Genomic DNA, 26048 nt, shown 5'->3' with positions numbered 1-26048 from the left:
CCACTGTTTATTGTGATCCACACAGTCAAAGGCTTTGGCATAGTCAATAATGCAGAAATAGATGTTCTTCTGGAACTCTCTTGCTTTTTCAGTGATCCAGCAGATGTTGGCAATTTGATCTCTGGTTCCTCTGCCTTTTCTAAAACAAGCTTGAACATCTGGAAGTTCACGGTTCACATATTGCTGAAGCCTGGCTTGGAGAATTTTGAGCATTACTTTACTGGACATAGGAACATTGGATGTGGTCCGTGTCATGAACTGCTTCATATTGTGAGACGTAAATAAAGCTCTCATATTGGGTGACTTGCTTTTGTCATGTGAAGTCCGGATTTCTTCCTTTTCCTCCCGTGTGGGTCAGCCCTTTCTCTTTCCAGTGCTGTCTTTTCCAGGTACAGCCAGTGGTCCGCTGGCCAAGCGTGGCTCTACTCCATCTGCTCCTGATGGGAAGGAAACTAGCCCCTCAATTGAGATCCTCAGATCTCAGTGTTGGTAGCATCAGAGACAGGATGGTGCCAGCAGCAGTGTTTGATCACAGCCTATGTAAAGGCAGTAAACTGGAGGAAATAGAAGTATTCTAACCTTCTTGAACCCTGCAAATTATTCAGTCTCTCTTTGTTGAAAATAAGGTTATTGAAAGACTTTTAGCACCAAATCATGGCAGAGCTATTAAAATTGTCCCTGATTTATCTCACCTTTTTTCCTTTTCTCTTTCTCTCAACACTTCTTTTTTGTCTAAAGATTTAATTAGTTTTTATGGGGCTCCACTGTGTGTCAAGCAAAGTGCTTTGGAAAGTTACAGTTTCGATAGTCTTGATGAATCATGTCTTCCAAAGGGATGCTTCTGAATGAATTGTGTTCCTTTCCTACCAAACTCCAGTGCTGGACACCAGGGAGAAGGGGAGATGTGTAAATACTGATTTGGGGGATTAAAAGGGAACACAAAGAACTGGTCAAAGGAAACCACACTCCTGAGTATCCATGGGTTCATGATCTAGTTTGCTTCCCTGACCCTAACCTCCTGTCAGCAGTCCAGGGAGTCCTCTTTCTGCATATCAGACAGTCCAGGATGAAATGGAGTTGATGGATATTACTAATTCAGAAAAAGTTACATCTTAATGTGTGTGCATGTGTGCTCAATTGAGTCTTGATTCTTTGTGACCCCATGGACTAACCTGCCAGGCTCCTCTGTTCATGGAACTCTCCAGGCACGAATCCTAGAGGTGAGTTGCCGTTTCCTCCTCCAGGGGATCTTCCCAACCCTGGGACTGCAACCTTGTCTCTTGTGTCTCCTGCATTGGCGGGTGGGTTCTTTACCACGGGTGCCACCTGGGAAGTCCCTTATGTCCTAATGTTTTGCCTAAGTAGAGCCCAGGTTTCAACAGATCATCCTATGGAAGAAGAGAAATATTATAAGGCATCTTCCTTGGTCTCCAAAGTAAACAAAGTATTGAGAGGCTCCTGGGAGGAGTCTTGAGGGGCTGAGATACACATTGCAAAGCAGGGCAAATGGCATTTTTATGTGTTTGCTGGGGCGTGGTGTGGATGAAGGAAACTTTCAAAGGCAAAGGTAAACATTTGCTGGAGTCTTTGTTATTGAACTTAAACAAAGCCATACCTTTGTTCCAGTTTTATAAGGTAATGGATGGCAGAAAAAGCCGTAAAGCTGGAGTTAAGTCACATTTGGACGGAATAATCTTTGGAAAGCATCTCACCAGAGCTATCAACAGCTTGATCTTTTGTTAGAATGTGGAGTATCCATGGTTTTTGGCCTGAATTCTGCTGAGGGCTCTGTAACTCACAGGCATGAACTCTTGTGTGCATGCGGAGAGTGAGACTGCATACAGATTTCATAGACTGATAGTGTGTGTGTGTGTGTGTTCACCCTGGTTAGTATTTATTCAGTGCTTACTTATTGATATACCAGGCAGTCTGCCAGTTGTTTATATACCTTATGCAATATTCATATTTTAAGTGGCTATTATTTTTCATTTAAACAATGAAGAGATTGAAGTCCAGAGAGCTTACACAGTGAATGCACAGTAGAGTGGAGACTCCCACCCTGGGAATGTCTGTCCGAGGCACGTGTTCTTTCCATACTGCCTTATTGTCTGGGGAGGAGGTGGTCATAGTGTCTTCCACCTCATCTCTGGCAAAGGAGCTGGCATCCCCTCAAAGCAGCCTGCTTGCTGTGCATCACGTGCTGGGGCAGGCAGTGGGGATTTACAGACAAAAAGCCAAGCAGGGTGTCTGCTGCTCTCAGAGGCCATCCTGGCTGGGCTGAGAACTCAGACACCTCTGTACATGACTGTAAAATGAGGAAGAAAGAGACAAAGCCTCCAATGAAAACAGAATTAAAGGGTGAGGAGAGTTCTGGACAGGACGGTAGCCCTGGTGTTTTATTTTTTATCACAAAATAAAAAAATTTTCTCGAGCACAAATAAGCATCCACCTACTTGATTAGTAGCCCAGTTCGCAAGTTTTCTCTTCCATTCTGAGTCTTGTCTTTTTGTCTTGATTATGGTTAGCAGCCAGGAACTTTTTGGTAACTTAATGTTTTCAAACCATTTTTTGAAACGGAAGTATAGTTGATTTACAATGTTGTGTTAATTTCAGGTGTATAGCAAAGTGATACAGTTGTATATGTTGTGATTCTTTTCAGATTCTTTTCTAATTCTTTCTAATAACCATTATAGATTATTAGAAAATAGTGAATGTAATCCCCTGTATTATAGAATAGGTCCCTGTTGATTATTTGTTTTATATATAGTAGCATGTATATGTTAATCCCAAACTCCTAATTTACACCTTCCTCCTTCCCCTTTGGTAACCAGAAGATTGTTTTCTATGTCCATGAGTCTATTTCTGCTTTGTAAACAAGTTTCATCTTTTAATTCATTTTATTTTTATAAAAGCATTTCTATTAACTTTTTAATTTAAAAATTCCCCCAGTGTCTTATTTTAAAAGCTTGCAAATGAAAAGTTGAAAGATTAATACAGTTATGACCACATACCCTGCTCTTCAGCAGGTAGAGAGGGTGCCAGCTGTGTGGGATCAGGAAAGACCCAAGGGAGGGCGTGGTGCTTGAGCTGCATCTGAGCGGGGGCCGGGAAGGGGCACCAGGTAGCAGGACGGGCCGCTCGCAGGCACAGAGACTGGGCAGCACAGCAGAACCTGGGGCGGCGGAGCTCCGAGAGAAGGCAGAGTGGCTGTGGAGGGGCATGAGAGACATTGCAAGACGGGTGAAATGCTATGGGGAGGCTTGGAGGGTGGGTGAAAGAGGCTCAAGGTGGGAACTTTAGACCCACCCATTTGGGGGACATGGAGGAGAAGGAACCAGAGAGGGCCGGAGTGGTCAGTAAGGAGAGGACAGAAGGATACGGGAGAGCAAAACAGAAGGAGAAAGTGACCAGCGAAGTGGGTAACGCAGGCGGTGGTTTCTCACAGCCGGAACCTCTGAAAGCAGCAGCAAGTTGGGAAATGGTTAGAAATGCAGATACTTGGACCTCCCACCTGGGACCCAGAGGGCAGAGTCATGACACGTTTGAACAGCATACCCCTGCTTGTAAGGATGCTACCTGGAGGAAAGCAATCTCAGTGAAGTCCGAGGTCAGGTTAAAACTGTTGGGGACAGGGCCTTTACTTACGGTCCCTAATTTATATGTGCTCGTGTTGAAAGCTTGCATTGCAGCATGGTTTACAAGACGAAGAGGCTAGAAACAGCCTCATGTGAAAGAAATTGTTACTCCATATTCATGGTCTTTTTTTTTAAAAAAAAAGAGAAAGGACTTTCTTCAGAATGTCCTGTCAAGTGAAACAAAAAGCAGGCTGCGGAACTGTGTTGACCATGCTACCATTTGTGTTGGAAAGGAAAGGATTATGAATTTGCATAGCAGGCTTCTAGAAGATACACTAGAAACTGTGACGGATACCCAAGAAACTGTTGGTTGCAGAGCAGTGCTGGCAGGGGACGGGGTGTGGTTTCCACGTTTACCCTTTTGAATTTGTGCTAGATTCAGCTATGACAAACTCAAAACAAGTTTTCAGTGTTAAACACGAATAGAAGAGGCTTAAAGTCATAACCGATAACCAGAAATCTGAGTGAGTGGCTCTTTCAGTCTGTTTCACTCCTTCTCCCACTGAGAGCTCATTATTTGTGAAACAGCCCCACCCGTTGTTACACAATATCCAGATTCTTCCTTGTCCTGAGGTGCTGCTTCACAAGACCCGTTCAGGTGACAGAGCCGAGTGGCCGAGACTGGCCGTCTGCAGAGCCACGAGGGTTCTGCCCCAGAGGGCTCACCTTTGCTCTCTCCCCAGCGAAGCCTGCGACTCCACCCTTCTGAAAGGGTCACACAGAGAGTTTGTGCTCTCCAGATCAATTCACCTTCATTAAGTATCTCTCTGTTCAAGTTAATGTGAATATAACCACTCTGGACCCATGTGGAATCAAATGCCTGGAGAGAGTCTGGACAGGGAGCTCTTGGAGCGGTCTGGTCGGAAGGAGGGCTTGAACTGGGGACCGCAGTTGCAGAGGTAGTACAGGTGGGGCAGTACTTTGTGGACTGTGCTGTGGGGCGAGGAGGAGCTTGGAGTCTCAGAGCAGGACTGGCAGGGTGACCAGGTTATCTGAGAAGATGGAGACCGTGGTGGTCATAGCAAGTTGCCGAAGAATTTCATGGCATCTTATAGTTGAAAAATGAGATCTCAGTCTCCGTATCTGACTGAGATCATGTGCAGTAGAAACTAGCACAACCTTGTAAAGCAGCTATACGTGCATAAAAATTAATTCCAAAAACAATAAATATTTAAAAACGTGATCTTGAAGTATCACAGTATCAAGCTAGAGATTGTTATACCTATTTAAAAGAAGAGGCCAATGAGGCCCAGAAAGGTTCGATAGTTAGTCCAAGGCCACAGTGTCAGCATTTGTACCAGGGACATAATTTTGAGCCTCTTGTACATTTTTTTTTTTTTTTTCCTTCCTGGGATTTCCTCTCATTTTGCCCTCCAGCTTCATAGAAAACTCCTTCTTCTTAACAGAACTTCACCTGTGAGCTGATCCCATTTAATCCCTGTTTCCAGGGCTCTCAGCTCCCACAGGGCCTCCTTCCACAGCCTTGCAGCCTTCTGTTCCTCCTCTCTAGCTGTGTCCCATCCATCCTGGGAGAACACCTCTGCATGACCCCCCAGCACGCGCTCCTGCCCATCCTCCTGCTTCTGCCAGACTCCCCAGCTGGGTGCTCTCTCCCCATCTTCACATCCTGGCTCCCTCGCCCCAGCAACCTAGCTTCCTGTCCTTCCCTCCAGAGGTCTGGCCTCTGGAAGGGATGCAGACCCTCGATTTCTGATCCTCCTGGTCTTTTCTCAGCCTTTACTCTGTCCTCTCGGTAACTTGGATGTTGATACTGTGGCCACAGGTCTATCTGCCCTTGGCCTCAGTGATACACACTTGACTTCATCAAGTGTCCGTGACTCAATCACAGGGATACAAGCATCTTGGTTGGTGTCTCCCCTCCCCAGCTGCCTTTTCTCAGGCTCCTTTTGAACCTCCTCAGCACGAACCCTCCTCTCCCATTAGCCTGGCCTCTTTCCTCTTTTGAGAACAGCATGCACCTTCTTCTCCATTTCTCTTCCTTCTGGCTCAGCACTCCTATGGGAAATCCTCCCTGGCTGAGCTGTCTCCTTTTTTTTCAGGTTCTCACAGTATGTACACCCTGAGATATTCACCTCAGTTCCTATTTTTATACACCCCACCACAGTGAGAAATGTTGTAGCTGCCCTTTTCCCCAAGGGCAATGCCCTACCTTAGATTTCTGTTTCTCCTGTAACATCCATGTGTATCATCTTCATTAGCTTATATACATGGACATACATGATACATACATATATACATTCATACTTGATTATATAGTTTGGGCTTGATTTGGGTTTGTTGATATATAGCTAGATAACATTTTTTTGAGGATAAATCTGATCAGAGCAACTGACTCTGCTGTATTTTATCTTGACAACTTCAGCTACTCAGAGCATTCTTGGCTCTTAGAACATTTTGCTTATGAAAGCAAGAACACTGATAAAGGAGGAACTGTGTATTTAGAAAAGTAATTTTCTCTTAATTTGTTAGACAAATATTTGTTGAGTATCTTCCATGAGCCTGGCATTGGGAACAGAAGGAGCTTGAGGCAGACAAGGCCCCTCCTCTTATGGGTTTAGAGCTGCATGGGGCAGACAGATAATTAAGTACTAAACAGATAAATGACAAGATAAATCCAGATAATGTTCAGTACTGTGAAGAAACCGAGAAAGAGCAGCATCGTAAGATGAGCTACTCGTTGTGGGAGAAGGAGAAGGAAGACAACTCTAGATGGTCAGGGCGGGGATTTCTGAAAAGTTGACATTGGACTGAAATCTGAATGAGAAGAAGGACAGGCAGTGTGATCATCTATGGGATCAGCTTTAGGGGTAGAGGGCACTGCCCATAGCAAAGTCTGGCAACTGGAAACAAGCCTGGTATATTCTGGAAATGGAGACTATTGAGTACTAAAGGAATATGGAAGATGTGGTAGAATATGTGAGTAAACCAAAAATGTATCTGTGCCTACTCACAGTATCTGTAGGAGAAAATAAAGAAATATTTATTCAGGTTGTAATCATTTCCTAAAGGTATTCTATAAATGGAGGCATCAGGAAATCTAGGAGTTTCATAGCTTCTCAACAAAATTGCAAGCTCTCTGAGAGCAGGGAGTCTGTCTCAGCATTCTTATGTCCCACCTCGTAGCATAATGGCAGACACAGAGAAAAGATATTCAGTAAGTATTTGATGAATGAATGCATAGAGGAAACAAATAATTGCCTAAGACTGAGATGTCCCATGTTAATATTATTTACTTTTAGTTTATCTTTCTATCTCAATTTGGCATTGCATTTGCACCAAATGCAATCATATAAATGGGAAAAAAATGCTAAGATGTAAGAAAACCATCTGTAAGGTCTTTCATAATTCTAAGAACAGAGAAGAAAACAGTAGGGAAACTGGCAAGGGTACGCTTAACGCGTTCATATATTCTTTGTGTTTTACGGTGAAAATATGGATTTCTTCATGTATGTCGTGTCCCTGTAATTTGGAGGCTAATGTGTGCAATTTCTTGTAAAAGAGCTCTTTAGAGTCCCAACCTTAGGAAATAAGTAGCTTTCTTAGTCTCTAATCAGGGGATCTTGAAAACACAAAATACAATTGTTTAAAGAGGTAAATAAACACTTCCCATCAAACCATAGACCTTATGATTTTTTAAGTCCCAAATTGCTTTGTAGATCAAGATTGGCCTATTTATTTTAATGGCAAGCTCTTGGAAAAATCTTGGAAGTTAATAATCAAGTTAACATAGCACGTCTAAAGCACACTAATTCTGCATTTATTTTAATAAATCTTACTATACCCATAATGCACAACTGAGAGGTATTGTAACCCAGATAAAGTCACTTTTCTTGTGTACAAAATGGGAGTTGTAATTCATGTGTCAAAAAGTGATTTTATTAAAAATTATCAATTGTCATGAGACTGCTTCTGTTTCTGAAAAGGTTTTGGTACCTTTACAAATGATCTCTCTGTTGGAATCAATCTTTGAACCAATGACAAAATTAAAATTGTATCTATTATCTGCCTGGATACACTTGATTCAGTTAAAATTTTTCTAAAAAATAAATTACGTGCTGTAAGAATTATAGGAAAACAACATTTACAGCTCTTGGTTGACAGACTAATTGTTCACAGCATTTCTTTACATAATTAGGGCTTCTACTAAAGTTAAAAAGAACTTTCTGTGCTTGACATTTGGATTAACATTTGGTGAGGGAAAGTGTATTGCCCCAATACACTTTCTGTAATACACGTTTCTGTAATACACGTTTCTGTAACACACGTTTACAAACAGTGCTTTGTAGATAAACTTGCAAGAAATTCATTGTCACATTTGCCTGCTGTGTATAGAGCTGCGACATGGTTGGGTTTGCAAGATGAAACAAATGAATGCTTATCAGTCCCAGCCTAGGTTTTAGTTACTGTCCTTCCATGCCCTCCTCCCCCAGCCTACCACCCATTGCAGTTAAAGTTCAACCATTTGGGTTTTAAGTGCAGCACAGCGAGACCACAATTGATACCATCAGGCACATAGACCGTGCTTTGCTAGCGGGTCAGACAGTCAGGCAAGAAGAAAGCAGTGCCAACCCTATTATAAAATTCCTACTTGTTAGGATAATTCTGGTAACATAACATAGCAGAAAAAGAAGGTAGAGTCTTGCGTTGTTTACTTTTTGTAGAATCAGGCTGCCATGAATCAAAGAGGGCCCACTGGATCTTCTCCTAAGGACCTTTCTCCATGAAGAGGACCTAAGTCTAACTGTCTCCTGGTAGGGGCCAGTGCGCTGTAGCTCATTTCACCATTGAGACCTTCTCTACTGGATGGCTCGTTGTTACAGCTCCTCCAAGGACGAGTTAGTGCATGTGTTGCAGAATATTGCCAGTAAGCATCTGTTATTTCCATAGATCTGTCCTACTCAAGTGGCCCTTTAAATATACATATTTCATCAGCTAAGCTTTCTTAGCTGAGACCTTGGGCTGACGAGGCCACAATTAATACTGCTTCCTGTCTGTCTGGGTATATGTCCACGGTGAGTAAGCATATGGATCAATCAGTGAGCCAACCATGAATCCTATTAGCTTGGGAAATACAGAACAGTTTTCTCTTCTGGCTCCTGCAGGACTCGGGAGGCTTTATGAGGGAAAGGGAAAAAAACCAGTCTGGTTGAGGACTCTGTCAATTATAGCCACCAACAGGAAGATTTCTACATGAAATACACAGCCACAAATTGGAACAACTGCATAGCTCACCAGAGTGATCACTGATTTGCTGACATAAATCTGTGTTTATTTATACATTCTGGCCAAGAAAAACCCTATCGCCAATAATGCCAATCACAATTTAAGAAGTCAAGTGTTCCTAGAAAAGTATGCTTTTATTTTCTAACCTGTTCGATGAAGTTATTGTAATCTTTCGTGGCGTGTGTGTGCTGTCACTCAGTCGTGTCCGACTCTTTGTGACCATATGGACTTTAGCCCTCCAGGCTCCTCTGTCCAGGGGATTCTCCAGGCAAGAATACTGGAGTGGGTTGCCATTTCCTCCTCCCGGGGATCTTCCCAACCCAGGGATTGAACCTACATCTCCTGCATTGCAGGCAGATTCTTTACCGCTGAGCCACCGAGAAAGCTAGCCTCAAACTTCCATGATTGCAGGGACCATTGTTGTACCTCTGCTAGTATCCAGCACAGTCTCAGAGACATGGTAGATGCCTAAAAATATCTGTGGCGTGAGTGAATGTTCTCTGCAGTCAGGATATCTTCTACTTTTACCCTGAAAATTCAGTAGGAAAAACCAGCATGGCATCTTCCTTCTGAGTGGTCTTCATCACTTAGCTCTCCTAAATCACTTGACATTTGCATCTCTAGTTACTCTTTGCCTTTATTTTCCTAAATAATAAACAAGTATTTATGGAATCCCTGACCTTAGCCCATTGTCTCTGTGGGTTGTGTATTTCACTTGTGTCTTTCAAGTTCAGTATTCTGTGTTCTCATGGCCTCTGTACACATCTCTCTCTGGTGAGCCCTGACCACTCTGTATTGGTCATTGCTGGATTACTCATCTGTCTTCCCCTTGGACTATTAGCTCCATGAGACGGATCTGCTTTCTTCTGTATCCCCAGTGTCTAACGCTGCGTTTGAACTACTGTGAACTTGTGTTGATCTTTATAGAATGAATGAATGAAAAAGGAATGAATGAATGGAATACCCATATTTATGGTTAGATCATCTTTAGGCACTTGTTTCCGGATGCAGCTAGAGAAGTGAGATCCTGTGTCATGGTGTCCATAGGTGTTGTGATTAGCATGTCACTAAGATGTGTCATCTGGGCTTGACTGAGATTGATGTGGTGTGCTGCCTTGCTAATGTGTCTCTATTGCCAAGCAAGGGGCTCAGAAAAAGGAGATCTTTATATAGATATAGCACTAAAAATGAGAGATTTGGTTGTATGAATTACCAAAGGACGACCAGGGATATGGCCTGAAATGAATTAGATCAAAAATTTGAATGGCCTTTAAAATGCAGCTCCTGGAAAAGGGAACCCTCTTACACTGTTGGTGGGAATGCAAACTAGTACAACCACTATGGAGAACAGTGTGGAGATTCCTTAAAAAACTGGAAATAGAACTGCCTTATGATCCAGCAACCCCACTGCTGGGCATACACACTGAGGAAACCAGAAGGGAAAGAGACACGTGTACCCCAATGTTCATCGCAGCACTGTTTATAATACAAGACATGGAAGCAACCTAGATGTCCATCAGCAGATGAATGGATAAGAAAGCTGTGGTACATATACACAATGGAGTATTACTCAGCCATTAAAAAGAATACATTTGAATCAGTTCTAATGAGGTGGATGAAACTGGAGCCTATTATACAGAGTGAAGTAAGCCAGAAGGAAAAACATAAATACAGTATACTAACGCATATATATGGAATTTAGAAAGATAGTAACAATAACCCTGTGTACAAGACAGCAAAAGAGACACTGATGTATAGAACAGTCTTATGGACTCTGTGGGAGAGGGAGAGGGTGGGAAGATTTGGGAGAATGGCAATGAAACATGTAAAATATCATGTAGGAGGCGAGTTGCCAGTCCAGGTTCGATGCACGATGCTGGATGCTTGGGGCTGGTGCACTGGGACGGCCCAGGGGGATGGTGTGGGGAGGGAGGAGGGAGGAGGGTTTGGGATGGGGAGCGCATGTATGCCTGTGGTGGATTCATTTTGATGTTTGGCAAAACTAATGCAATTGTGTAGAGTTTAAAAGTGGAATAAAATTAGAAAAAAAAAAAGAAAAGACATTTCTACAAAGAAAGGGAATAAAGACAATCCTGTATAATAACTAGAAATGGTGTACAATTTTTAAAATTTAAATACAATACACTATATTGTACACTTGTAACATATAATAAAGATGATGGAGAAGGTCAAAAAAATAAAAATAAAAAATAAAATGCAGCTCCTGGAAGTGGCTCTTTGCTTTCTGCAGGGTGTTTTCTGGGGGTGTTGCTATGATATGAAAGGCTTTAGGACAAGAGTTTGAAGGTGAATAAAGATTTCAAAGGGACCAAATAAAACAAGAGTCAGATAATACATCTGATGAAATGGATTTCATAATACATAACTGTACAATTTTAAAACAGTGAGTTTAAAGTTTTCTGTTGAATACAAATAATAAGCTGGAATCAAGATTGCAGGGAGAAATATCAATAACCTCAGATATGCAGATGACAACACCCTTATGGCAGAAAGTGAAGAGGAACTCAAAAGCCTCTTGATGAAAGTGAAAGAGGAGAGTGAAAAAGTTGGCTTAAAGCTCAACATTCAGAAAACGAAGATCATGGCATCCGGTCCCATCACTTCATGGGAAATAGATGGGGAAACAGTGGAAACAGTGTCAGACTTTATTTTTCTGGGCTCCAAAATCACTGCAGATGGTGACTGCAGCCATGAAATTAAAAGACGCTTACTCCTTGGAAGGAAAGTTATGACCAACCTAGATAGCATATTGAAAAGCAGAGACATTACTTTGCCAACAAAGGTCTGTCTAGTCAAGGCTATGGTTTTTCCTGTGGTCATGTATGGATGTGAGAGTTGGACTGTGAAGAAGGCTGAGTGCCGAAGAATTGATGCTTTTGAACTGTGGTGTTGGAGAAGACTCTTGAGAGTCCCTTGGACTGCAAGGAGATCCAACCAGTCCATTCTAAAGGAGATCAGCCCTGGGATTTCTTTGGAAGGAATGATGCTAAAGCTGAAACTCCAGTACTTTGGCCACCTCATGCGAAGAGTTGACTCATTGGAAAAGACTCTGATGCTGGGAGGGATTGGGGGCAGGAGGAGAAGGGGATGACAGAGGATGAGACAGCTGGATGGCATCACTGACTCGACGGACGTGAGTTTGAATGAACTCTGGGAGTTGGTGATGGACAGGGAGGCCTGGCATGCTGCAATTCATGGGGTCGCAAAGAATTGGACACGACTGAGAGACTGAACTGAACTGAACTGACTGAACTGAAAATAGTATCAAGGATGTAATCTATTGTGCCTCTTTTTCCCCAGAGACTGCCTCTTCTATTCATGTAGTCACCAGATAAATCTAAGTGCTGTCCTTATATCCCTGCGTGCGTGCTGTCGCTCAGTCATGTCCAACTCTTTGTGACCCTATGGACTGCAGGCCACCAGGCTCCTCCATCCATAGGATTCTTTAGGCAAGAATACTGGAGTGGGTTGCTATGCCCTCCTCCAGGGGATCTTTCTGACCCAGGGTCAGACCCGAGTCTCTTATGTCTCCTGCTTTGGCAGGCGAGTTCTTTACCACTAGCACCACCTGGAAAGCCCCCTTATATCCCTAGTCCTTCATAAATAAAGTGGTATGTATTGATGTCTATATACTATAGAAAAGGAGGATAAATTTAATCATTTGTATTCCTCCTTCCATTCCTCTCAGTATTTTATAATGAGATTATTATTTTTAGTTCTGTTGGGCAGTTCCATTTTTTCAGATTCATATCATTTTGCTTGTCTCTCTTGATACCTCATGTTGTAAGATGAGAATGCTGATGTCTTTACTACCCGTCCCTCCTCCTGTTCCATGTCTTACTTTGCCAGCTCTTTTACTTTTTCACCAAGTTGAAAGCATCTTAGCATTTTATATTCTGTTCTTTGGAGAGGGTTTAAGAATGATTTAATGGGAAAATTGAAAACCAAAAACTAGAAATGGCTTGACTGAGATCTGGTTAATGTTAGAGCTGGGACTAAAACCTGGGGCTTTTGACTCTCAGTCTAGTGGGCTTTCTAGATAAATTCGTTGACCTCATTCATCAGATGTTTATTGAATGGTTATTCTCTGCTAGGCATTACATTAAGTACCAGTAATACAAAAATAATAAAAAATTGTCTCAAATCTCATACTCTCATGAAAATAAGAAAAATAGATGTGTAAACAAACAACTATGTTTCGATGCAATAAGATGCAAAGGAAGATGTTGTGTAGCTTTTTTTTTTTTTAACCCCCACAGGTCAGAGATTATAGAAATCGATGTAATTATTAAAAGTTACAGTTTTTATATGTTGAGGAGATAGTGTTTCACCCAACTAACTTATGCATGTTTGGAAAATAAGGCATTGCTGATATAAAGATAAATTTAAATTGTCTGTTTCAAGTTTAAATATAAAAGCAAAAATGTTGTAAATTTATAACTAGAAATTATAATAAATCAGTTTTATGTGAGAATATCCACATATTCTTTAGTTGTACTTTTAGGTTTGTTTAATATTCTAATTTTAAGTCTAAGGTTTATGCATTTTTTTAATAGATCTTTTATATGGTGACTCGTGAACTTTTTCCTTTCTTCCTCCCTCAGATTTTCATCACCGTGAACTGCCTGAGTACAGATTTCTCCTCCCAAAAAGGAGTGAAAGGACTTCCTTTGATGATTCAGATTGATACATACAGTTATAATAATCGTAGCAATAAACCCATTCATAGAGCTTATTGCCAGATCAAGGTCTTCTGCGACAAAGTGAGTAAAGATGACAGTTTGTCATAAAGGTATTTTTGTTATTAGATATTACTTTTGATGACATTTTCCCCTTGTCACCTTTTCTTGTCTAGTGGTGTCCAAATAATCACTTTCCAGTCACAGTGGGAGTGGCAATCTTTCATTCTCAGTTCTTATTAGCTATCTCCGGAGCCATCAACTGTATTTGTTTTTTTTCGGTCAATCATTCTAGCACTAATTTAATGACTGACATTGTGCTGTGCTATGAGTCTGATTCACATAGATATAACTGATCTAATAGATGGATAGTTTTTAATGGGTAGGTAGATCTTGTCCCAGAACATACTAATATAACCTCTTTTATGGGTTAAATGGGGTCTCCTCTAGAGCCTTTTGGAATGGACACAGTACCTTTTAAGTATGTTCACTAGCAAACATGATGCTTCAGGAGGACATGTAATTTTTGAATCTTCTTGAATCCCCCTGTATGAGATAGATCAATCAGAATAGCAAAGATTAAAATCCCATGTTTATGTGATGAGAGACCCTTACAAATCCCAAATGTGAATGGGACCAAGCATCAACAGTTTCAGAACCTGTATGATGTCAGCATCATGAGGGAAAATAATGGACTCACTTGATGACCGAAGAACAGGACTCTGTCAAGTGGTCCATGATAGCAGAGAGTGCAGTGGGCATCGAGGACATCTGGTGAGACTGGGGTAGAAGGATGGAGTGTGCAGACTTGAATTTACTGCTGGGTGGGTGCAAGGGGACAAAGCATTGGAGTGTTTGGGGCTCTATAAACTTGGGAAAGTCACAAATCGAAGTTCCCTTCTAGGATAAAAATCCTGCTCTGAGAAAAGGCTACTGGGAGTAGAATCCAAGTTGAGTTAGACAAAAACAAAGCAAAGGTTCAAAGGAATGAGAAGTTCCAATTAAAAAGGAAGAGGGGAAAGAAAACAGAGTAGTGAGATCTCAGGAAATACAGGACGATTTTCTGTTATCACTTTGTGAACACAGCTAGAGTAGGAGCATGAGGACCATCAAGCTAGAAGAATTATCCTAACTTACTCATTTCACTTAGAAATGACTAACAGAAAAAATGTTGAGTCCCCTACAGTGTTACATGAAAAATATAATTAAGATTAGACTAACTTCTTGTGGACCATGGATGCATGCCAGAAAGACATGCCCCCGAAACAGGTGATACATATTATATGTCCTTATGTCTATAGCCTACTGTTTCAGATGGGCTGAGAATTAACAAAATTTTAAAATATGAAATTAACAAAATCATGGAAATTATGAAGAACAACATAAACAACAATTTGAAAAACTCAGACATGAGATGTTTGGAGACCAGAATGACTTGAAAAGAGATATAGTAGAATTCAGGAAAAAATTTAGAAGTGGAAGATTAAAATGTTTCAGAAGTAAAGACTACTACATGGGAGTAAATAAATGTCAAAGATAATTCCTTAAGAACAATACAAGTATAAAATGGCAAAATTTTAAAAACTTGAAGAAATGAGAAAACAATTAAGAGAAAATAATAGATACAGAAGAGAGGGAAAGAAGATACAAAAACATATAATATGTATCTTTGTGGGAGAAAACATAAACAATGGAACAGAAGAAAAGCTAAAAAAGGACAAATCAGGAAAACTTAAAAAGAACATATTTTTAATGAGCTACCAGGCACTTGGGAAAGTTGATTGAGGATAGCCAATATCAAAAGCCATTGGACTTTAAAAATATTCTTTGGGCATCTAAGAAAAATAAAATAGACAATGGGTCATTAATTTTTTTCATTAATTTTTACTGGAGTGTAGTTGATGTACAGTGTTGTCTTGGTTCCAGGCGCATAGCAAAGTGAATCAGCCACACACACACATATATCCACTCTTTTCCAGACTTTCCTCCCATAGAGGCCACCACACAGGGTTGAGCTGAGTTCCCTGTGTTATGCAGTAGGTCCCTATTAGCCATCTACTTTATATATGGTAGGCAATGAATCATTTATAAGGAAACTTTTATTATCAAGCTTTTCAACAGCAGCGCCTTGTCAGGAGACAGTGATATTTAAAGTAACCAAGTAAAGAAAATGTGAGCCAAGGATTTTACATCCAGCCAAGCTGATTTTCAAGTATAAGGAAAACAGGCAAATGCAAAACAAAATAAAACAAGGAAACAAAACCACCAGTGAACAAACAACCAAAGGGGCAAAAATCCAAGGAATATTTCTGCTCGAGGAATCTAGTAAAAAATTCTGTTTAGACACCAATATGACTGTAAAGACATTGATAAAAGGACTGACAGTGAGCATTCCACGTGTTTTTATCTTGGATAAAATGATGGGAGAGACAGGAATGGCAATATGATATATTCTGACAATAATCAAGACATAATTATTTAGCAATTGGGTAGGGTAGGGAGAGAATATGAAAAATTGAATAAACTGGCAACTGCTCTTGCTGTTATTTTAGTTTCTAAGTCATGTCCAATTCTTTTGTGACCCCATGGACTGTAGCTGCCAGGCTCCTCTGTTCATGGGATTTCCCAGGCAAGAATACTAGGGTGGGCTGTCATTTCCTTCTCCAGGGGATCTTCCCAACCCAGGGATCAAACCCGAGTCTCCTGCATTGCAGGCAGATTCTTTACTACTGAGCTGCCAGGGAGTTGGCTGGATGTAAAAGAGTAGGAGTTCAGTTAGATCCTGGGGAGAAGACAGAAAGGGGAAAAAGAGGTTAGTGGCTAATTCAGAATTGCCAGCACTCTTAACGGTGCTGCAGTCAGATGTAGATCAAAGAGCTTATAGGGCCATTAAAATGTCTGAGTTGTCGTTTAGCAGAGTTGGAGAGGAGGAAGAAGTGGGCATCTCTGAACAGAAGGCAGAGATGATCATGAGACGAGAGAAGGAAGCAAATTAACTCGAACTGCACTGAGTTTAGGGACATGTGGCATAATGGAAAATGTCTCTAAAATCTCGATAGCGTTTCAAGTTGCAATGATTTCAATTAGTGCTAATTGTCAGAGCAGCACAGCCCTCTCAGGCCCAGTTAGGCAGCTTCCATGATATAGAGGAGGCACAGGTAGGTCTGTAGACACAGTTGTTATGTAGATGAGAAAATTGCCAGTGAGCACAGGTAACTCGCCAGAGTCATGTGGCGAAAAAGCAGAGTAGCTGCGTGTAAATCCATGTCTGATCCCAAACTCAGATTCCTTATATCTTTAATTCAACATATTAAATGTTAAGAAAGCATTTTCAAATGATGTACAAGGTGGAATTTTTAAAGTACGCATGGGAGAACAGTTAACTGATTTGAATTCCCTTCTTTTATTCCAGAAGTTTCAAGGGGAATAGTAGAATCCCCCTCCCTGAATCTCCTTCTTGGAAGGAAGGAGGAAGATTAGGAACAAGGAGAAAAGGAAGGAAGGGTGGAATGGAGGCCCTGGGCAATCTGTTTACCTTTATGTCACAGCTGGAATTGAAAGTATGAAAGAGAAGGCTTAAGAGATGCTCGTATAATTATTTGTTTTGAGTGTTGATGTAATAAATACTAAAAATAAAAATAAAGCATAAAATGCAGAATAAACAGAGTGCCATATTGTTCACTATGCCCTAGAATGAGAGGGACTCCAAGGAACTAGTGATGTAAAGAGTCTCTAGTGGGTCGCTTTTTAGTTAACATGATGATGAGGATCAGGAAACTCATAGGGAAGGAATCTCATGGGATAAGCAGAGTATATTAATCTTAACTGCTCTTAATTATTCCAATAAGCTAGATGCAAAATCTTTTGCTATGATTTGTCATTATATTTGTAGCCATGATTTCAAAATACAGGCAAAACTCACTCCTGGGACATTTTAGTTCTTGCACTTTCAAATGTGTGTATAAATGCAAAAGATTAATTTGAATCATCTTCTAAAGCAAAGGAATTAAGAGCTATTCCATTTTCAGTTCAGTTCAGTCGCTCAGTCGTGTCCGACTCTCTGCGACCCCATGAATCACAGCACGCCAGGCCTCCTGTCCATTACCAACTCCCAGAGTTCACTCAGACTCACGTCCATCGAGTCATTGATGCCATCCAGCCATCTCATCCTCTGTCGTCCCCTTCTCCTCCTGCCCCCAATCCCTCCCAGAGTCAGAGTCTTTTCCAATGAGTCAACTCTTCACATTCCATTTTAAAACTGTAAATTTCCCACAAAACAGATGGAATTTTGTACTATTTATAGTTCCCTAGGTTGATTTCTAATTAATGCACCTGTAAGATTGCAGATGAAAATAAAGGACTTCTCTCCCTTTTTTTGATATTAAAATTTCGTTTTTTGAAATACATATGTTTATGAATTAAAAATTCAGGATCTGCTATATGGCTATATCTTTATCAATACTTTTGTCTGTATTTTTATGGGCTCAGTCACTCAATTGTGTCCAGCTCTTTGTGATCCCATCAACTGTAGCCAGACAGGCTTCTCTGTCAATGGAATTTTCCAGGCAAGAATACTAGAGTGACTTGCCATTTCCTACTCCAGGGGATCTTCCCAACCCAGGGTTTGAACCTGCATCTCTTGCGTCTCCTATGTTGGCAGATGGATTCTTTACTACTACGCTACCTGGGAAGCAGATATCTTTATATCTGTATTTAATTCAGTTATCTTTCATGAAAAGCAAGAATCATATTACTGCAAAGAGCAACTATATATTGTTCAAAACTTGAAAATAAAGCCACCTTCTCCTAAGAATTTTCCCCCTCTTTATTAATTCTTGCTTAGAATTATCTTGGAGATTATAAAAAACTAAAGATATTTTTCCAAAATACCTTCTCGGTATCTTGGCCAACTTTAAATAGGTTAAGGCCACATTATTGAGACAAATTTAAGAGAAACAATTTAAGTATCAAATACAAATATAAAGATAGCCATCACCTCTCAAGAGGTGGCAAAGGTGATCACAGTATAATCAGGAAATCCTCTGGCATCTTTTTTTCTTTTCTCCAAATTTAACGCTTCATAATGAACATCTAAGTGGGGGAAATTATTTTCAAATGATAAATTTGGTATTTGTAGCAAATTATACCCTTCTGGAAGAACCAGACTTTTTTACATTTTAATGAGAGTGAAAATATTTTCCAGAAGCTTTGGGTCACAAATAATCAAAAGAAGGAAAGGAATTCTTGGAAGGTCATGTTCAAGGATGGTTCTTCATCATAATTGAATGTATCAAAGCTGCCCTGGGTCACTGTGAATCAAAGCGTTATTTTAAACATGAGGACGGTGGTCCTCCTAAGTTTGGATACTATCAGAATTGTTTTGGAGTGCTGCTCTCTGGGCCTTGAGGGCAGGGAGTTTCTTACATAGATGTGGTGCCCGGACTAGGCTCTATGGAGAACTACTCTGTGTTTTATGTTAATCCTTCAGGTTTGGCGTATCAAAGAACCCCTGTAAAATGATAAGCAGGTGGCTTTATTTCCTAAAAATTGACACTGAACATATATAAACCTTGGAACGGTAATTTCAGAACTTTTCTTCACATAAATTGTACAAGACAGAAGACTAATTTTAAAATAAAATTGCTCGACAAACTTTGGGATGTGTCTTCAATGAGTTATAATTTATGTAGGTACATTTCTATATTTTGACTTACATGCAATACTATATTGTACAGAACTTCAAATACAGAGAAAAAAGTCTTACATGGACACAACTACAAATGAATAATAAGGGCCTTTTGCTTCTTTTTCACACCCATTTGAACAAAGTCATGTTTGTGCATTTAGCACTTTATTTTTTTTCTGAAAATATTATACCTTATCTAGACAAAAATCTCTACAAAACTTTTAGTATATCTTGAAGAGACTTTCCAAGGAAATATTTTTATATTTTATCTCCTTCTTTCTATGAATTTCTATGGTTTATAAACATCAGTGACAATTTAAAACTTAAAAATAGAGCACTGTAAATGATTAGTCTCTTTTTGGAGTAGAAGCTTTTTGACATAAAAATGCATATTTATAATATCCGTTTAAACTATTATAAGCATCCAAATCTTACCAATGTAAAGTTCTTAGAGCTCTCCTGGCACAGAGGAAGTGCCACATCTGATTAGCTGTCATCACTTGTTCATGAAGAATTAGCTCTAAAGCCGTGTCCTTTATGATGGATGCCTCCCTTGGCCACATGTCTCCATTGTGTCATGGCCTTACTTTGGCCAGAATTGGGATTATGTTTTTTTTTTTTTTTTTAAGCCAGATTGATAAGCAAAATCTATATTTCAGTGTTTTACTTCTAAACCATTAGCGTGCCCCTTTCTGTGAATTGCCTTCATGACTCTTGTCCATTTTTTAACTGGTATGATAGTTGCTGTTTTCTTTTTAACTTTGAATCATTATTTATATGTTATTGATTTAACACTTTATATGAGATTTTACGGGCTTCCCTGGTTGCTTAGGCAGTAAAGAATCCGCCTGCAGTGTGGGAGACCTGGGTTTGATCCCTGGGTTGGGAAGATCCCCTGGAGGAGGGCACGGCAACCCACTCCAGTATTCTGGCCTGGAAAATCCCCAAGGACAGAGGCACCTGGTGGGCTACAGTCCATGGGGTCACAAAATGTCAGACACGACTGAGTGACGAAGCCCAGCACAGCACAGCACATGAGATTTATATAGCAAGTATTTCTACCAACTTGTCCCTTCCTTTTTAATTGATCTGTGTGCATTTTACAGAAGGATTAAATTGTATATTCTCAGATCTATCTCTTTTGTGTGTGATAACTTGGGGATTTTCTAGGGGTAGAGGTTGCTGAGCAGTCCACACTTTGCTGTTTTTTAAATGTGCTGCCACAAAGGGCAGAAATAGTGAGGATTTGAAATGTAGGAGGAGTCGAGGCTGGGAGAGGTGTCGCGTTAGAGCGCCTTGGAAATACAGGTATAGATGGACTTCCCTGCCACAAGAATGGAGAGAGGGAAAGGCAAAGGGAACTATGTGGAAATGTCTGTATTTGGGGCGTGAGAAGAGGAAAATGAGTCAGCAAAGCTGACATCAAAGGGTGACCAAAAAGAGAAGAGGATGATCAAAGAATTGTGGAAGACCAAGAGGGCAAGAGACATGGGTGATGGTCAGCTGGTTAATTTGGATGGAGTTGGCAAGAGATGCCAATGAAAAAGTCAAATTACAGGGAACAGAGGAGCAAAAAGGCAAATTGAATGCCATTTCCAGGAGCATATGAACATATTAAGACAAAAGCCCAGATCGTAGTTGTATATACAAAATCTTACACCTTGTGTAGTTTGCTTCAGCCCTACCTCATTTCCTCTTCTGTAATAATTTTTTAAAGTTCCATACCAAGGAGCAAAGGAAAAGTTTTATAGGAAATTCATACTCAACTTTCATGCCCACTCCATGATTAGGAAAGATAGCAGGCCAATGCGTCATCCTACAACATTTTATTTTAAATAAATACCACTAAAATTACTTAACCGGCTTTACTGGGATAGGGAACTGAGTCTGGCCTTTCTGTAATTGGAATTGTTTAGATAGGCAAGATACCAAAAAAGGGGAGACTTTGGGAGGAGTGGGATCCCTCCCTCCCCCAGGACGTCAGCAACATCAGGTAGACTGAGGGGCGGTCGACCTCGCTGGAGGTTGGAGCCGCGGCTGCTGGCCTCCCCTCCCCACGTTTTATTTCTTATCCCTGTGACTTGTGTGTGCACAATTGTTTTGCACTTTCTGGTAACATGCCTGGCATTGTCTGCATTTGTTTTTCCCTGTCAGGGAGCAGAAAGAAAAATCCGAGATGAAGAGAGGAAACAGAACAGGAAGAAGGGGAAAGGCCAGGCCTCCCAGACCCAGTGCAACAATTGTGAGTGTGGCTGAGAAGGGGGGTGGGCTTCAGCCGGGCCAGGTCCACCAAGGAATGGGTGGAAAGAAGTGGGTTGCAGGTAAAATATGCACGTCCAAGTTATGGCTGGGCTTCCCTGGTGGCTCAGACAGTAATGAATCCTCCTGCAATGAGGGAGACCTGGGTTCAACCTCTGAGCTGGGAAGTTCTTCTGGAAGAGGGCATAGCAACCCACTCCAGTATTCTTGCCTGGAGAATCCCCATGGACAGAGGAGCCTGGCGGGCTTCCGTCCATGTGGTTGCAAAGAGTCAAACGCAACTGAGCAACTAAGCACAGCACAAGTTATGGCTAGCCACGGCGATGGGGTGAACCATCCCTGTGCAAAGCAAATAGGATCATGTGATTACGTCAGAGCTAGGAGGGAGGTTCTCATACTCCAGAGACCAACATCCTCCTTCTCCAGACAAATCTAGGGTGCAGAGAGTGACAGGAGAGCACCCCTTCAGGAGTGTTCACTCCAAGTGCACACTCTTTCTGCTGGTCTGGTGATGGGAGAGGGCAGGCTTTTAAAGTCTGTTCACATATATGGCATTTGGGAAGCTTCATAGGAGACCATTGCGAACTTTAGCCAAGACTAGAGCTTACAAGTGAGAGATCTTAAGTCATCCACGACCCTTGCACTTACGGGTTTTGTGATCGTGTCCAGCCTCTGATGGGAAGTTGGCAGCGATACCGTTACAGAAGAAGAGTGACGTCACCTACTTCAAGACAATGCCTGATCTGCACTCCCAGCCCGTCCTCTTCATACCTGATGTTCACTTCGCAAACCTGCAGAGAACAGGACAGGTATGGCTGACCCGCTCACATCGCCTGCCATCCATCCACTCGGCAGGTAGAGCCTTAAGAGACCATCACTTCAGGCGCTATTGACCTGAAAAATAAAATCTATGCGTTCGACCAAAAGTCAGCCATTTCCTACAGAAAATGTAATTTTATAGAAAGGAATGTCTCAGGAGAGGAAACCAACTTACTAAGGGGAAGGTGAGAGTGAGCTGATAATGGTGAAGTGTTGACAAAGCAATGAAAGAGGAAGAAAGTAAGAAGGCTGATAACCTGTAAGGCAAGTTTTGTGAGTTTTGTTCTGTGGGATCCGCATGATGCAATAGGGCTCCATCTAATGGTGGGAAATTGAACTGCACCCATTGGAAAGTTGCTTAAGAGGAAAATTCTTTCTGTTAAAAACTTTTTCTTAGTAAATTGACAGTTACTGTTGAATAGGTAAATTATTTTAAACCAAAAGAAAAATGAGATTGTAGACAAGCCTTTTAAAAGACAATTCCTGTCTTCTAGTTCTAGTTACAAGTGAAATTATAGAGATAATATTATAATACATAAACACCCAATAATTAGCTCCTTATGGTAGCTCACGTTAATGATATGCAGCCGCTAAAATTATAATTAGGAAAACTATGTAGCAACATAGGAACTAGTTATGATAATGTTCAGTGGGGAAAAGGTAGAATATTCATTTGTGTCTATACTGTGATTCCAAATACTGGGTTGGCCTAAAATTTCATTTGGGTTTTTTGCAAGATGTTACAAGAAAAATTGTAATACTTGATGAGTAAGCTTAAGAGATGGATAATTTTTCTTGCTTTTTGTAATGTCTTAATATTGTCTATTTTATGTGATAAATTAAAATTGTGTGAAAAAAAATTACTTCCCTAGCTTTAGCCAGAATTGTCTTCCTGTTGAGAAATAGGTGCATACTGACACATTCAAGTTTTTCTTCCATTCTAGCGTTCAGGTACTCACTGGAATTGACCTTAGTCTAGGAACAGAAATCATTATTGGCTTAACTTTCTTTTTCTTGAGAATATTTTGTCCCTGGGCCATTTCATTTTGTGTATGAGACAAACCAGTTATACAACCAGAACTTTTTAATTGGTGTTTTTGATGCCAACTAAATATGGGTAGCAGAATACCCCCTAGTTCTTTTTCTTAAGAGTGCATTACATTAAAATTTAACATTCTCATCTTGTCTTACTTGTCTGATAGGAAAAAGACACAGAGATAAAAGGAAGAATGTAATGATTTATTACGACATGAGTGCCAGGGCCTGATTTTATTTTTTAATTCCCAAGAACGTGGTGATTTGTGTATTTGCAGTCTTTGTAAATACGTGCTGTATTTTGAAGCTAGGTCGTCACACTTTTAGGAAAGAGGGGATGGTTGAATTAACTTGCTCTCATTGTTTCCTGTTGTGATTCTGGCTTCAGCCCTGTGTCAAAGCTGACAGCCTGACCTGTTCTCTTGGCAAGATTTCTCTAAAATACGCAAAGCTGTAAATGAATCTTAAGAGGAAAACTGACCAAATGTGACGGCTCGTGACTGTCTCTGGCCTCACGTACCCCCTCTGTGTCCTGAGCGGGACTCCTAGCCTGTGGCTGAGCAGAAGGAAAGTGTAGTCTTTCCCATTTGTTGGTTTCAGCAGTTTGCAAAGCAGCCCAACCAGCGTCCCTTCGGGCATCAGCAAAGTTAAGTCCTGCTGTCCTTGAAGAGCCTCAGGCTTTCCCTGTGGCTTTGGAGTCAGAATGTAGGGGGTCAGTGAGGGAGCCTGCCTGAGCCCCGGGTGACAAAGGAACGCACTCTTCTGTGTGCTGGGACAGTGTGTGAACATCCTGTGGTTGATCAACGTGCTTGGCTGAAGGAAAAGAGCACCTGCGGTAGCTGGTCAGGACTAGAAAGGCTGCCTTTCCTTAGAAGAGTCAGGAGTTTGGGGGGATGAGTCCAGAGGCAGGAGGGAAGAGGGCAGTGCTCTGATGTTGGAAGTGGGCAAGGGACAGGGCTTGGCGAGCTTCGACAGGCCAAACGAGAGCCAGCTGTGGCAGGTCACGAGCTGGCCCAGTTCTCCCATAAGGGAGCAGAGATGGAAGGGAGGAAGGCAGGTGATGGTGTGATGCTCAGTAACCGCTACTGCCATGGACCTGGCGAAGTCAGCCACGTGGCAGCCCTTCAGCTGCAGAACAAGCCGCCGGCTAGCTTTCACTGTCAGCCCAAATGTCCCCTTCTCCCTCCATGTCTCACTGATTCACTCGTGGGTTGAAATAGTCACCGGATGGTTATCAAACACTCACAGGAGGGCATTCTTACCGAGTCCATGCTCATTCTGCTCCCTGCAAGACAGGCCAGTAAATCAGAGACGAGGAATGTGGAGGCAAGGAATGTGACATCATTCAGAAAGCAAGCAGACCAAGAAGGTGGCAGACTAGTATGTCCAAATGATCATCTTCTCTGGGCCTGGATGCCAGTTTCTGTTATAGGACAGAGATGGGGAGGAGGTGAGGAAGTAAAATAAAAAGGTCATGAGTCTTGCAAGTATCTCCTGGAATGGCCAGCCTGAGGGGGGAGGTGGGATGGGGACAGGTTGTGTTAATGTCTTTTTTTTTTGTAGAATTCAGGCAGAGGGGCAGGGTTCCCCAGGCAGGCCTTTTAGTAAACAAAAGCAACGGAGGAAGGGAAGCAAAAGTTAAAGAAACAGATCCACCATGGAGTCAGATTTTGTTGTCCCCTGAAACAGCATGAACCCAGGGTGCAAGCACTATGGAGGTCTCTGGTTTCCCTCTCCTCGCATTAAAGCCCAGAAGATCCAACCAGTCCATTCTAAAGGAGATCAGTCCTGGGTGTTCATTGGAAGGACTGATGCTGAAGCTGAAACTCCAATACTTTGGCCACCTCATGCGAACAGTTGACTCATTGGAAAAGACCCTGATGCTGGGAGGGATTGGGGGCAGGAGGAGAAGGGGACGACAGAGGATGAGATGGCTGGATGGCATCACTGACTCGATGGACGTGAGTCTGAGTGAACTCCAGGAGTTGGTGATGGACAGGGAGGCCTGGCGTGCTGCGATTCATGGGGTCACAAAGAGTCGGATGCGACTGAGCGACTGAACTGAACTGATGCAAGGTGCCTTTTGTCAAGAACCCTTGAAAAGAAGTGATAGAGGAGCTTGGGAGAAATTGTGGGCTGCGTAGGCCTCGTTCCTCTGGATCCCATGTACCTGGCAGGAATCAGCCTCCCTCAATGCACCTGAACCCAGGGAGGACATCCCTTCTCTTCTCCTTTACACCCTCGAGAGCCGTCTCCCTGACCTGTGGCTTGTAAGCCACCTCCACCCAAATCACAGGCGTTCTTGATAAGAATTCAGGTTCCCAAGGTTTATTCCAGGTCTTTCAAATTAAAATCTCCTAAGGGGAGCCTGGGAATTTGTGTTTATGAGAAGTTCTCCAGATCGTTTTTATGTGTTCTGAAGTTTGAGAACACTGTCCAAAAATCAAATTTGTGCAATAAGCACTAGAGCCGACTAGGAAGAGATGGTGGGTCATCCCGTGTGAGGAGGAGGAGGAGGAGTGGCGGTGCGGGGAGGCGACGGGGGCAGCACAGTACAGGCTGCCCAGGAAGCCAGGGGGACACTCAAGAGAAGGTCGCTTCTGGCTCTGGATCACCAGGCACCTTCGCAGAGAACTGGCCGTTACCCTGCCTGGGCAGTGAAGCAGGGCG

The 26048-nt window shown here is 41.8% G+C and overlaps 1 protein-coding gene across 5 annotated transcripts in view; it reads left to right on the top strand.

Annotated features, from left to right (window-relative positions):
• The window catches only part of GRHL2 (grainyhead like transcription factor 2), a 170572-nt gene that overhangs the window by 112402 nt on the left and 32122 nt on the right, over positions 1 to 26048 (top strand). For all 5 annotated transcript variants that reach the window (XR_009490532.1, XR_009490531.1, XR_009490530.1 and 2 more), the window contains exons 9-11: positions 13505 to 13663; positions 21420 to 21507; positions 22194 to 22333. Coding sequence is in view for 2 of the 5 variants with exons in the window: in XM_025001874.2 (XP_024857642.1) it covers positions 13505 to 13663; positions 21420 to 21507; positions 22194 to 22333 (387 nt within the window). In the remaining 3 variants the exon portion in view is untranslated. The remainder of the gene's footprint in view (positions 1 to 13504; positions 13664 to 21419; positions 21508 to 22193; positions 22334 to 26048) is intronic.

This window comes from Bos taurus, chromosome 14, assembly GCF_002263795.3.
Source record: "Bos taurus isolate L1 Dominette 01449 registration number 42190680 breed Hereford chromosome 14, ARS-UCD2.0, whole genome shotgun sequence".
Lineage (NCBI taxonomy): Eukaryota > Metazoa > Chordata > Mammalia > Artiodactyla > Bovidae > Bos > Bos taurus.
This window is presented reverse-complemented; position numbering and strand designations above follow the sequence as displayed.